The 15,147-nt window shown below is 39.6% G+C and overlaps 1 protein-coding gene across 1 annotated transcript in view; it reads left to right on the top strand.

The window, feature by feature from the left end:
- LOC126419228 (bromodomain-containing protein DDB_G0280777-like) overlaps positions 1–15,147 on the top strand; it is a 360,686-nt gene that overhangs the window by 314,199 nt on the left and 31,340 nt on the right. The window contains exon 13 of the mRNA XM_050086365.1: positions 3,196–3,289. Coding sequence (XP_049942322.1) covers positions 3,196–3,289 — 94 coding nt within the window. The remainder of the gene's footprint in view (positions 1–3,195; positions 3,290–15,147) is intronic.

Here is a 15,147-nt window from a genome sequence, read left to right as displayed (position 1 = left end):
TTTGCTCTCCCCCCTTCCATCCACAATCGAATGGGGAAGCCCAGCGCATGGTGCGCACATTTAAGACGCAGATGAAAAAGTATGTACACGAATTTCCTGCGGAGGAGGCATTGACGTTTTTCCTGACGGCATACCGGTCCACACCAATGGGCGAACGCAGCCCCGCAGAGCTCCTCCATGGGTGCCAACCTAGGACTCTGCTGCACCTCCTCCGGCCTGGTCCTCGCCAGTCTTCGCAAAACGGAGTACCTGGCTTTCCCCTGGGTATGTCGGTCTGGGCACGTGGGTTTGGTCGCAATCCACGTTGGATACCGGCAGTGGTCCTGCGCCGAAATGGCCGCCGGCTCTATACCTTGCAGGCAGGGGACCGGGTGGTACGTCGTCACCAAAATCAGCTACGTCCACGTTTGGGCACCCACCCTCCGACCTCTCGGACACCGGCTTCCCCATTGCCGGCACCCGTGTTGGTTTCTCAGGGGACGTTACTGCCTCTCCCCGCTGTGACTCTGCCGCATTGCGATGGTTCTCAGCCCTGGCAGCCTCCAGTCACTCTAGCACCAGCATCGCCATCGTTCGAGATGCCCCAGCGAGAGCCGGCCCCCCTCGCAGGCCCGGTTTCTCAGGAGGCTGGTTCACCTGTGTTCGTCCCTTCCCCGTCGTCCCCAGCACTGGGTCTTGCCCCTCCCGCGTTGGAACAGGATCCGGAGTTCGACAGCTTGTCGCCCGTTCTGTCCCGGGCTCTGGTGGTGGGACAACGGGGGCCTCTTTGTGTGGGTCACTTCCAGCCGTATTCGAAGGTTCCGGCTCGAGGGTTGGCAGATCCCCTCGACTCCGGCCTTCCAATGGTTGTGTAGGTCATCGCTCCTGCCCGACGCTCCACCTTCCAACGCAGTGGATCACAGTGGCTTCGCCCCCCCAAGGAGGAGAAGTGCAGTAGCCACCAGAAAGATCGCGGGAGGCGCACATCAGAACGGCGCGTCACAGACGGTAGTTGCCGCAAGTAGAGTCCCGTCCACCAGAGGGCACCCGAGAATTCGGACACGACCTCTGCCGGCGTAACAACAACGACAACAACAGCTCAGGCAGCACGGGCCATGCCCAGTCAGTTAACATCGAGCATGCCTAGGGCACAGTTCCGGTCTACGCTAAGCGAAGTGCGACGTAAACGTGAACAGTGTTACTTTAGTTTACTTGTTTGGGTTGGTTTCAGGGTGATTCTGAGTTGAATTTAATCAAGAAACAGTCGAAACCACACTCAGCTCCACGGGAATTTCTTACATCCACAATCAAATTCCTGGCTTCTGCGTTAACTGCTATGTGGTCTATATGGTTGACTGTTTTTTCCATCTGGGGATACCCATGTTCCTTTGTGCACCTGTCTATATGGGAAGTTAGTGCTACTGATAAACATGCCCTTGGACATAGAAAAGCTAATTATCCTTATTCCATAGTTGTTACTATTTTCATGCAGACTATGAAGGCCTATTGTGGGAGTAAAGCTGGTCTCCTTTCCAATCTTGGCATTAAAATCGCTGATGAGAATTCTGCAGCAGATTTTAGGGATGAAATCCATAACATCGTCCAGCTCTGCATAGAATATATCTGTTACTTGATCTTCACTTTCCTCTGTTTGTGCATGACAGATCACAATGGTAAGTTGGTGGTTTTTCACTGATAAAGTTAGAACTGAGATTCTTGGGTTCACTACCGTAAAATTCTTTACCATTGGTACAATGTCTTTGTTAACACAGAGAAAAGTTCCAAAACTGTGCTTGACTGCTTCCCCATAGAATATTGTGTAATTTTCTACATCTGTTGTCCCTGTACCTTCCCATTGAACTTCCTGCAGGGCAACCATCGACATTTTCTGCTTTTCTAATTCTCTAACTAAAGTTATTGCTGCCTCAGGTTTGTACAAAGACTGTACATACCATGTTACAAATTGTAGTCCTTTTCTATGCTTAGTTCATTGCATTGGGTGTCTGGTCTGTATCCAACACTTCTCTCTAGCTTTCGTAACACAACTAATTTTACGAGATGGGGTTGTTAGCCCCATGCCCATCCCCCAACCTGGAGGACCAGAATATCCCATTTAGTCTGGATCATCACCTTCAACCAGTCCAGCTTGGGAGGCCCTACTGGTAGCTAAGCTACTGCCGGCTTAGCTCTCAGGATCATTTGCTCACACAAGCCCCACTACGACAACAAGGTAAGGATACCGTTGGGGGGCCATTCTCATGCAGAGAGAAGAAATCCCTTGCCTTACATTATTGCACAAGAACTTTCTGAATGCTCTTGCACAATCGATCCATGATGCCCAAATGAAAGTGAAAATTTATAGTGGTACTGATGGGAACAAATTCCATGTGAATGAGTATCAGAAAAGCCAATGGACATTGACTTTGCTGTCAGTTTTATCATTCACATCTTCTTTGATCTTGGCATACCATCAGAAACCTATTCTGTACTTTGTTGCTTCATGTTAATTTGTATTCATAACACAAAGTCTTGTCACCTGTGATGATTTTTCAGAGAAAGGAATTATCCATGTTTTTCATTTCAGTCAAGTAGTGGCAGAGGTCCACACATTGGTGTTTTGTGCGGGGTCACAGTATGTGGAACAAACTTTGTACACACATTTCCTTCGTCAATGCATTCTCCAGAATTGATTTACAGATGTTCAGTTCATCAGTAATAGTTCTCCATGAGACATGATAGTCAATTTCCAAAAGATCATGAATTTTCTTATTGATTCCACCAGATGAAGTTGAAGTAGAAAGCCCTGATTTCTTGTTGTCCTCATATGACACCTGCCATCTAAAACATTTAAACTACTCAAACATGCATGCATGACTTAAATAATTGCTACTGTAAGCTTTTTCTCATGGACTCAAATGTCTATGTAATGGTTTTACCAAGTAAAACATGAATTCAAACCACTGCTTGTTGCAGTGTTGTGATCTGCGACAACAGTGTTGTCACATTACAGCTGCACATCCTTTACTTAACAGTGCCTGCTCACAGCTGAGTGGTTTGCACATCTGTTGCTTATAGTTGTTAGTTCATAGTTACTATGCTGACATTGCATATACACCAGGAACACTGTCTCAGGACCTTTTGGACAGATAGTGTGCATTTAATATACTTTTCAAAAATGTCACAATTTATGTTATGTTTCATTGTACCTGCTGGCAGAATGTTGTACCACAAGACATTGGTCAAGAATGTTCAGAATCTGCAGAAGATTTACGTGCACGAGAGCACACTGGAGGAGGGGTTTCACCCAGAGGTAAAGGAAATCTTTTCTGTAATAAGTATGATTACTTGATTATTACAGATTACTTTAAAAATGTGCAAGATGTTTAGTAAGTAAAGCATTTCTTCTGAATGCAATGAAGATTGCTAGAAGATACTATAAAATTTCTCTAACTACTCGTAATAATGGGGTTGTTTTACTCATCGTATCTTGCAATCTGGCACAGCATAAGTCCTGAAACAGTAACTGTAAAAAAAAAATAACTGTAAAGTTATTTTTTAAATAATTAATCCTGTTTTTTGCTTCCACTGCACCTTTATAATAATATCAAATTAGTTAAAAGCATCTTGACAAACCTGAAACAAGTTGTGATATACTTACAATAATGAAATAAATCGTGCACAACAAGCTACATGCTCTCTGTCCAAAATCACACAATGTACTGACTCCCTCATGCCAATGTGGCTACCCTTATATATATGTTCTAAACAATCCCGAACAATCCTCAGCATTGTTTAAGATGAACATTTGATTAATTACCAATAAAATTTATACAAAATAAGTGAAAATACATATATAAACATATGTCTGCTCAGTACAGTAAGTATACTATGATATTAGTATATGTCTGTTATTTCTTTTGAGAATAAACTCTCAAATAAGAAATTACAATAATACATTTATATTTTTCATTGATTACTAGAGACTCCTGTTATGGGAATTGTTCCCTTCATTTACATAGCTTCTACACTTTGAACTGAAATAGATTAAACAGTTATTTTTTCAGTTATTAGTTTTTCTAGGTGAGTTACATATTTTGTTTACATGTGTGATCGTGAATTAGACTGGGAAATGTTCGTTTTAAATGGTTTTAATGGGCTGTTACATTTCAACACCCCCCAAACGGATGTGTGCAGCTGAAAGTTGAACAAAACCTTTTCTGACAGATCTATGTAACAGTCCTCATTTTACAATAAACGGGAGGAACAAGCATTTTACTTATGGTATGAGATAAATCCTGTGTTTGATTATTAATGTAAATTAATTATGAAGCATTATGCAAAAATTATTACTCAATAGTACAAGGAAAGAACAAGTTATTTGTTAACTGTATGAGCTAACATGCAACTTAGAGTTTCAAACTAGTACAGTATTCCTAAGAGTAAACATACTAATCGTTGTACTTTATATAAATGTAACTAGTCTTGATGTTTGCAGTTCGCAAACTGCTCCTTAGTGAATCTTGAATTATGCAGTATGCAGACTGCTTTGTTGAGGGTCTTGAAGTTTGCAGTACACAGACTGCTGTTTGGGATGAAATGTCTGACCAATGACCAATCTTACTATTTTTCATTTGTCAAGACACTTCCAATGCCACTTTTCCACCTTTACAATCATTCAAACATGATACGTAAGAGTGCAGTTACATATTACATCATATTGGTTGTGTTTTATAAGTAATTGAAACGGCACCAACAACTATGTGGTTGGGCCTTACATACAGGTACATGTTCACCACTTGGGTGTGAATACACAATAAATGAATCATAAATCATCGGTATATCATAACAATTATATGGTTGAACATTATACATAGTGACACATAGATCATGACAGTTATATGGTAGAGCATTATACATATATAACATAGTTAAGTAAAATCAGTACCTTCAACAGTGCAGAAATACTAGCTTATTTCCCGGATTCTCCTAAAAAAAGGGCTATAGTCATTTAATAGGCTGACAAGGTAAATTAGAAGGATCTCAGCAATAGTAACATAAGCATGTGAACAGAGACCAGAATAACTTGGTACTCAAATGAGAAGTAATAAATGAAATAGAAGATTCGGATGCTAGTATATAGCAAAGCAAATACATAAGGAATTATTTACCATTTGGGTCACAACATACAACAAAATTAGACATAAATAAATAATTTAGTATGGCAGAGTATGGTTACATCTAATAACGCAGAAATACTAGCTTGTTCCCCGGATCCTCCTATAAAATGGGTTTTAGTTACTTAATAGAGCAGGCACAGTAGATAAGAAGGGTCTCAGCAATACAGACAGATGCATGTGGACAGAGGGAAGGATAGCTTGGTACTCTAATGAGAAGTAAGAAATGAAATAGAAGGTTTGGAGTGTTTGTGTTGAAGAAGAAAAGATGACACACCCCAAAGACAGGAAACCTCCCTACCCAGGACCCCCACTGTTCTAATACTTCACTGTGGCACCAGAGGGAGAAGAGTGCTCAGCATTCCCTGCAGAACGGACTTGCCGCAGCTTCACCTTCCCAGTCCCTAAAAATTAACCCCAACACTCCCTATTGATTGATCAATGAAGGGCGAACAAATAGCTTTCTGCTGGACAGAGTAATTGACAAATACAATGCTGTATTGTTTAACCAAGTAATAAATGCTAGATCCAACAGCTGACTTATAAGCAGCCCCTCTAGTATCTGGGTTTGATCAAACATAATCAATTACATAAACATATAGTATTGAAACCTGTGACATATCTGAGACATATACATAAAAATTACTAAAGCGAGTTACAGAATTACTGTATTCCTCTGATATCTGTTGCTGCTCAAACATAAATTATTACTTAAACATGAAAAAATAGAAATAAGGTAGTCAAATGCATCAAGTTACAGTATATCTCTTACCAAAAAAATAAACAAAGTCAACTGCCTCACTGGGCAGATCATCCAAGTGTTACAATTTGATTTGATTTGATTTATTATTGGTACAGCAAAGCATATCATGATAGAGGACAAGTCAATCTGAAAAAATATGTTAAGATGGTATATGACGATAGATGACAGTAGTGGCACATAACTCACATAGCAGAATACATATAGGATATATAGACAAAATATAAAAAAGGTGGTGTGTGATGAGAGATGACGGTGGTGCATACTGCACATAGCAGAATACATATAAGAGATACAGACAGAATATGAGTAACAAACAATAATTAAATTATCTTACTAAGTAGAAATATCTACAAGTGAATATACAGTTTATTACAAGTAATTAAAATATTGTGGTACAAAGTTCACATAGCTGAATACATATATGAGATACAGACAGAATATAGATAAGATACAATAATTAAATTATCTTACTAAGTAGAAACATCTACAACTGAATAAACAGCTTATTGCAAGTAATTAAAATTTTGTTTCAAGAAATTCATGTACGGAATAGAAACAGTGATTTAGTAGCAATTCCTTTAATTTAATTCTCATTATTTTTGGGTTTTTGCTTGTTTTTATGTCTGTTGGGAGGTCGTTGTATATTTTAATACCCATACATTTAACCCCATTCGCATATAATTTTGTGTTGTGGGCTATAATTTGTAACTGTGTTTTGTTTCTGGTGTCGTGTGTGGCGGTCTGCATTTTTATCGAGGGCGTCCAAGTCCTGTACTGTAAAACAAGCTAGTTCCAATATATAGAGGCATGGCAGTGGTGGGATTTTTAGCTGTTGAAATAGTAGTTTATAGTGTTCAGTTCTTTTTTTACTTTTCATTATTCTTACTACTTGTTTTTGTAACTTGAAAATTGTGAGAGAATCAGAGCTCTTTCCCCAGAAGATTAGGCCATAGCTCAAGACGGACTCAAACACGGCATGGTACACCAGCTTCAAGGTATCAACACTGGCTGTGTCTTTTAATGATCGTAATAGATAGCAGGTTTTACTAAGCGTTTGTGACAATGCCTCAATATGTGGTTTCCAATTTAGTGTGTTACTGATGGTAAGTCCAGGAAATTTGGTGTCCTGCCTGTTCGTAAAGTCATCTTTGCCGATAACTATAACTGCACTGAAGGGGGTTAGATTTTGTCTAGTATGGAAGTTCATACTTACAGTTTTTTGAGTATTTATGAGTAGTCTATTTGCTTCAAACCACGATTGTAAATGACAAGTAGTTTCATTAACTGCATCTTGCAATGTGTCACCTCTACTGGTTATCAGGATATTTGTGTCGTCCGGATACAGAAAGGAGCTGGCATTTGGTATGTTTTCTGGGAGATCATTTATGAACAATATGAAAAGAACAGGACCAAGGACAGATCCCTGAGGGACGCTATTTGTTGTATGTAGTATATCTGACCTGCAGTGCCTGAATGTCTCTGATTTTCTTATTTCTACATATTGCTTTCTTTGACTAAGGTAGCTATGGAACCAATTGTAGGCTACACCTCTAATCCTATACTTATGGAGTTTCATAAGCAGCAGCTTGTGGTCGACCATGTCAAAGACATTGGACTGACCAAGAAATATACCGACAGCAGGTTGTATATGGTCCACAAAACTTGAGCACTTTTCTAGAAATGCATACAGAGCATGTGTGGTGGACCTATTTTTCCGAAATCTGTATTGGGTTCAAATGGTTCAAGTGGCTCTGAGCACTATGGGACTTAACATCTATGGTCATCGGTCCCCTAGAACTTAGAACTACTTAAACCTAACTAACCTAAGGACAGCACACAACACCCAGCCATCACGAGGCAGAGAAAATCCCTGACCCCGCCGGGAATCGAACCCGGGAACCTGGGCGTGGGAAGCGAGAACGCTACCGCACGACCACGGGATGCGGGCCTGTATTGGGAAGATGTGATCATGTTGTTAGAATTTAAACATATTTCTAATCTATTTAACATATAGTATTCAAATATTTTTGAGAAGGCAGATAGTATAGCAATTGGCCTATAGTTTGTCATGTCCGTTTTCTCTCCCTTCTTGTAGAGAGGTATAATTTTAGCAAGTTTTAGCTAGTTTGGAAATGTTCCCTCTAGAAATGAGGTATTTATGATATTTGACATGGGTCCAGTGATGTAATTTGAACACATGAAGTAAGAAGCAGGGTATCAGATCATGCCCTGCAGAATAAATCTTTTTGACTCTTTTTTTAATAATATCATCAATTTCATACGGTGTTGTAGGAGACAGGAAAAAGGAGTTCAGAGGAGTATTAATTTTGAGAGACAAGAGTGTGCAGTGTTTGGAGAGTTAGTCAGGAGATTTGTGGAAGGAGAGTGAACAGTATTTGAAGAGTTGGTTAGGAGATTTGTGGAAATTTCTGAAAAATAGCTGTTGAATTTATTGGCAATTTTATGTGCATTTTCAGTCTTTTGTCCATCTATATTTAGTGTTATTTTATCCTCTATCCTTAACTTTCTACCAGTCTGTTCATTTACTGTACCCCAGATGGTCTTACGTTTGTTGGAAGAGCACCTAATTGTTTTATCATTTTGAGCTTTCTTAGCCCATTTGATAACTCACCTGTATGTGTTTGTGTAATTTTTATAGTATACCTTGAACCCTTTGGATTTGCCACTGTCCAGTTTGCTAAGTCTGTGCAGCCGACTCATCTTTTCTGATGAAGCTTTAATACCTTTTGTGACCCAAGCATTCTGTTTTTTTGTTAGTGATAGTCTTTGTTTTCTCTGGGAAATTGCAATTAAAGTAATATTCAAATATCTGCAGAAAATTGTCATATTTTTCATTTGTTGTTGAGGAAGTAAATACACTTTGCCAGTCTTCTTTCTCTAAGTTAAGTACAATGTTCACATTTTGTGAAGCACTTTCATATGCATCAAACATATTTGCTAAACATTACAGAATCAAGAGTGACAATGACAAAAGAAGTTTTTTTTGTTACATTTTCAAAATTAAACAAGAGGCGGGTCTGAGATATAAAATTAAAGTTACTGGAATCTCAGGCAAGTGATATAGAATTTCGTTTTCTAAATGTCACAGCTTATATAGGTCTTACATTTAAGTTCAAGGACATATTTCATGTGTTTATAATCTTACAAAATTTTATATAAAGCTAAGACACACACATACAGGTAAGAAACATTCCACATGGGAAAAATATATTAAAAAAAAATAAAGATGCTGTGAAGTAGGTAGAAGGTAGGGGTGCGGGGTGTCGGTGGGGTCAGGAAGTTGATGGAGTCAGGTGAAAGGTTTTGTAGGGGGCCTAAGGGTCTGAGGATTCCTTGAAGCTCCGCCTGGACATCAGGAATGGGATTACCTTGGCAAACTTTGTATGTAGTGTTGTCTGAAAGCTGACGCAGTCCCTCAGCCACATACTCCCGACGATCAAGTACCAGGTCATGGAACCCTTGACCCTTGTCAGCCGGAAGAATGACGATGGATCGGTCAGCATTCGGATCACGGATAGCCTGGGCTTCAGCTGTGGTGATGTTGGGAGTAGGATTAAGGTTTTTCAAGAAAGATTGAGAGGCAAGGCTGGAAATGAGAAATTCCTGGAAGGTTTGGAGAGGGTGATTTTGAGGAAGAGTAGGTGGGTCCCGCTGTGATGGAGGACGGAACTGTTCCAGGCAGGATTCAGTTTGGATAGTGTCTTGGGGAGTTGGATCATTAGGAGTAGGATTAGGATTATTTTTCTTTGTGGCAAAGTGATATTTCCAGCAGAGTCTACGAGTGTAGGACAGTAAATCTTTGACAAGTGCTATTTGGTTGAATCTGGGAGTGGGGCTGAAGGCGAGGCCTGTGGATAGGACAGAGGTTTTGGATTGGGAGAGAGGTTTGGAGGAAAGGTTAACTACTGAATTGGGGTGTTGTGGTTCCAGATTGTGTTGACTAGAATTTTGAGGTTTTGGAGGGAGTGGAGCTGGAAGTGGGAGACTGAGTAGATGGGAGAGACTGGGTCTGTGTGCAATGAGAGGAGGTTGAGGTTTGTTGGAAAGGTTGTGGAGGGTGAGTGAGTTGCCTTTCCGAAGGTGGGAAACCAGGAGATTGGATAGTTTTTTGAGGTGGAGGGTGGCATGCTGCTCTAATTTACGGTTGGCCTGTAGGAGGATGCTCTGAACAGCTGGTGTGGATGTGGGAGAGGAAAGATTAAGGACTTTGATTAGGGATAGGAGTTGACGGGTGTGTTCATTGGCTGAGTTCATTGGCTGAGTTGATGTGTAGATGAAGGATTAGGCGGGTGAGGGCTACGGATTGTTCAGTTTGGAACTGGTATAGGGACTGATGGAAAGAAGGGTTACAGCCAGAGATGGGAACTTTAAGTGTAAGGTCTTTGGGGGTAATGCCAAATGTCAGACAAGCCTGAGTAAATGAAATATGGGAGCATAATCTGGCTAGGGCGAAGGCATGTTTGCGGAGGGAATGTAAATAAAACTTAATGGGGTTGTAGTGGGGATGTTGTGATGGTGACATGGTATTAGAAGGTGGAAAGTGTAACATGAGGCTAAAGTGAAAATAAAATTATATGGGGAGAGATAAAGGTGAACTAGAAAGCAACTGGAGTTCTGGTGTGAAAAAAGTCCAAAAAGTGTTGGTTTAAGCTGAGCTATGTTGATCCTGTGGTGAACTTGGGTTGGTAAACAACGAGGTGTACAAAGGTTAGGTAGTTGTGTTGCCTCCAAAACACATTAAAGGGTGGAGAAATTCGGGAAAATTTCGAAAAAAACTGCATGTAAATGTATTAAAAGGACTGGTTATGTGGTGGCAGATTATGAAAATGAGGCTAACAATTGCTGACAAAGAAATAATAACGTTAAAACCTGTGGGAAGCTGCTAAAAAATGATCGGTTATGTGGGAAAAACGGGAATGGAAATAAAACGAAAGTTGTTAGAACTAGCTGAAATGGTTGTTTAATAGGTGAAAGGAACTGAAGCTGTGAAATAGTATTCACGAGGTTACACGAGAAATGTGTGTAAACTGGGAATGGTGGATTTTATAGCAGCGGTAATGTTGAAAGCGTTAAAAATTTTTTGGTTATGGTTTGGAAGTAACTTACGTATTAGTGAGTATATATAGGCAGTATAAATTGTATGGTAGATTACGGAAAAAAGGGAAGGTGAATACAAAGTGAAACTACTTGCACAAACAAAAAGAGAAAGTAAGATGACAGAAAAGATTTTGAAATGCAACAGTGACAATAACAAGTGTAATTGTTGGGGTCAAATTAATGATATGAATATAATAGAAAGAAACATTCCACATGGGAAAAATATATTAAAAAACAAAGATGCTGTGACTTACCAAACGAGAAAGTGCTGGTAGATAGACACAATAAAAAACACACACACAAATTTCAAGCTTTCGCAACCCACGGTTGCTTCATCAGGAAAGAGGGAAGGAGAATGAAAGACGAAAGGATGTGGGCTTTAAGTGAGAGGGTAAGGAGTCATTCCAATCCTGGGAGCGGAAAGACTTACCTTAGGGGGAAAAAGGGACAGGTATACACTCGCGCGCGCACACACACACATATCCATCCGCACATATACAGACACAGGCAGACATGTGTAAAGGCAAAGAGTTTGGGCACAGATGTCAGTCGAGGCGGAAGTACAGAGGCAAAGATGTTGTTGAGTGACAAGTGATGTACGAGGGGCAGCAACTTGAAATTAGCGGAGGTTGTGGCCTGGTGGGTAACGGGAAGAGAGGATATATTGAAGGGCAAGTTCCCATCTCCGGAGTTCTGATAGGCTGGTGTCAGTGGGAAGTATCCAGATAACCCGGACGGTGTAACACTGTGCTAAGATGTGCTGGCCGTACACCAAGGCATGTTTAGCCACAGGGTGATCCTCATTACCAATAAACACTGTCTGCCTGTGTCCGTTCATGCGAATGGATAGTTTGTTGCTGGTCATTCCCACAGAGAAGGCTTCACAGTGTAGGCAGGTCAGTTCGTAAATCACGTGGGTGCTTTCACATGTGGCTCTGCCCTTGATCGTGTACACCTTCCGGGTTACAGGACTGGAGTAGGTGGTGGTGGGAGGGTGCATGGGACAGGTTATACACCGGGGGCGGTTACAAGGGTAGGAGCCAGAGGGTAGGGAAGGTGGTTTGGGGATTTCATAGGGATGAATCAAGAGGTTACGAAGGTTAGGTGGACGGCGGAAAGACACTCTTGGTGGAGTGGGGAGGATTTCATGAAGGATGTATCTCATTTCAGGGCAGGATTAGCCTTTACATATGTCTGCCTGGGTCTGTATATGTGCAGATGGATATGTGTGTGTGTGCAAGAGTATACCTGTCCCTTTTTCCCCCTAAGGTAAGTCTTTCCACTCCCGGGATTGGAATGACTCCTTACCCTCTCCCTTGAAACCCACATCCTTTCATCTTTCCCTCTCCTTCCCTCTTTCCTGATGAAGCAACTGTGGGTTGCGAAAGCTTGAAATTTGTGTGTGTGTGTGTGTGTGTGTGTGTGTGTGTGTGTGTGTGTGTGTGTGTGTGTGTGTGTGTTTTTCAAGTGGCAGTATTCATAAATAAGCAGTCATTAACAGAGTGACAGGATCAATTATAGTTATGATATTGCTGCTAAAAATTGCTGAAGTAGGCTGTATGCCACAAGAAACCAGTTAACCACAAATACAATGAATAATGACAGAGAATTAGGTTGCATGTGATAGCACATCATAGCATATGTCAATACATCAGTATTTCTAGTTTTGTGCCTGTAAGTTGTAGATTATAGTAAATGCATTTTTAAAAAAAGAAAGAAAAGAGCATTGATAATAAGCGAATGCTGAGAACAGTATATCATTGTATTAAGTATAGGCAGATAATATTACAAGCAGCAGTGCATTTGAATAAACACTCAAAGTTTGAAATTACATTGACAATAGGTGACTATAAAGGAATATATTGCATGTAACAGTTGTATATCATTGTATTGAGTCTAAATAGAGCAGATTAAACAGATGATTATAGTATGCATTGTATCATGTATAAGTAGTTGTCAAGCAATTTACAAGCAACAGTAATTGTTAGCCTTTCAGACAACTATTTTCATGAAAAAATTATGTCAGTTTTCAACTGATGAAATGCACATAGACATAATGATTGTACCACTTGTAGGACCAATCCCTTTACAAGTCAAACTCCAACTGTAGAGCAACTGAGCCTGACATGAACATTTCAGGTCAGGAAACCACAAAGACGGATAAAGGGATTTGCCCACAATAGCTGTCAAAAGGCACCTAGTTCTCGTAGCTTGAATGTCGTCATTGCAAATTATTCAGCATCTTCTTGTAGAGACTGAGAGCCACCATGGCCACATGCTACTGTAGAATCAAATTTACATTCGCAAATTAAGTACCAGTATCTTAAGTAAACTTCACTCACATACTGCTCAACAACTAGTTGACAGATTTCACATTGGTCATCACCACATTAGACATGATGTAGCAACATCAGATCAGACAGTAATTAAAATTGGGCACAGATAAGGTAAATTCCAACATAGGTTAAGGCATAGGGTAAAGTACTAGTGGTTAAATATGAATGGGTTAATATTAGGAGTAAAATGGTTAGTTGAGCCACTCTAACGGTGTGATAAATATATTTATATTTCCTCATCAGTTACATATTAATGAATCAACTGGTCTTCAATTGAAAGTAGATGTCTGCAAGAACCATAACTATATCATGAATACAAATCCTCAATCTTTAGTTTTTCCTTTGCTACTCATTACACATGAATTATTAGTGGTCATCAGAGTATTTTCAATAAGACATTGGAGAAAATTAACCAGTTTTCATTAGTAATCAGATAAGAAGCTAACATTTGTATGTATTGAAAAGCATGGACTTACTGTAACATACAGCAGTATTGAAAAGTTCAGATTTGTGTAGACATTGTGACAAAGAACACCTCATATCTATACTGAGGAGATACCATGACTTGTACAGATACCAGTCATGTTGTAAACATCATCCATACCTTATAGTATTAAGATGGCAAAAGAATAATTAAATAAGACTACCAATGGTTTGATCATTGAAGTGGTAGAAATTACATGAAAATAAAACTGTGTGACTCTTAAATCCTGGGAGTCAGAACTCTTCTGTTCCAGTAACTGTTTCCAACATAAAATTGCATTTTCCATATGCTTCACAGATGACTTACAGAAGTAATACAAACATAATTAATTTCTTTCTGATAAATGTTCCTTTTCCAAGTACAAATTAGATCTAACACATGTTAAGGACAAGATCATGACAAAGTATTTTGATATTTGATAGAAATTTACGTCTATCCAGTGACTTTCACATAATAGGTATAGTAACAGGTCAAACCAAATGAGAACACATATATAAGGCCACAAACATTCTAACCTAATTGTAACCATATCTCGGCTGTAAAATAATAGTACATTGCTATAACAGCACAGATATCTTAAGTAAACTTCACTCCAATTCTAAACATTTTCTCAACTTTTCATTAAATCAAATGAGATTATAACTTTATCAGCATAATGAGAATAACTGTATTGACATCCAGATAACCGGGGAGGGGGGGGGGGGGGGGGCTTGCCCAGTATAAAATACATGCACCAGTTCCTTTTGGCATCCAGTCTCTAACTACTTGTCCGCATCAGAAAGTGGATGAGGATAAGTAAGAGAGATGTGACTTGAAAAGGAAAGAGTCACACCAGCTCGGATCCTTGGGTTCGCCACCCCCAAATTGCAAAAAGAGCTTGCAACCTCCTGAGGAATGACAATTCTTATGATGTTATATGAGTGATGATGGCTGTTTGAATAATTTCAGCTGCGTAACATTCCTGAGTCCAAATAATCTTTGGGACTTAGGATATACAAGTCTATAAGCATTTGTATGTGGGTTTTCAACAATTTCAAATGGTGCTATATAAATATCAAAAAATTTCTTTATTTCTCTATTTAGTGCTTTAGATTTGGTGTAACTTTTTGTCAAAACTAGATCCCCAACTTTGAATTCCGTGATTTTTATCCATTTGTCATGCCATTTCTTTCTTTTTTCATAATAATCTTTCATAGTTCTGCTAACTATCTCCTCTCTTTCAGCTGCTGTTATACTTTTACAAGCTGGAAACTCTATAAGTTCTTTGATTAAGTAAGGTGGTTTTTGGTCAAA

This window comes from Schistocerca serialis, chromosome 9, assembly GCF_023864345.2.
Source record: "Schistocerca serialis cubense isolate TAMUIC-IGC-003099 chromosome 9, iqSchSeri2.2, whole genome shotgun sequence".
In the NCBI taxonomy this organism is placed as follows: Eukaryota; Metazoa; Arthropoda; class Insecta; order Orthoptera; family Acrididae; genus Schistocerca; species Schistocerca serialis.
The sequence above is the reverse complement of the archived record's forward strand: the minus strand, read 5'-3'. Positions and strand labels throughout refer to the sequence as shown.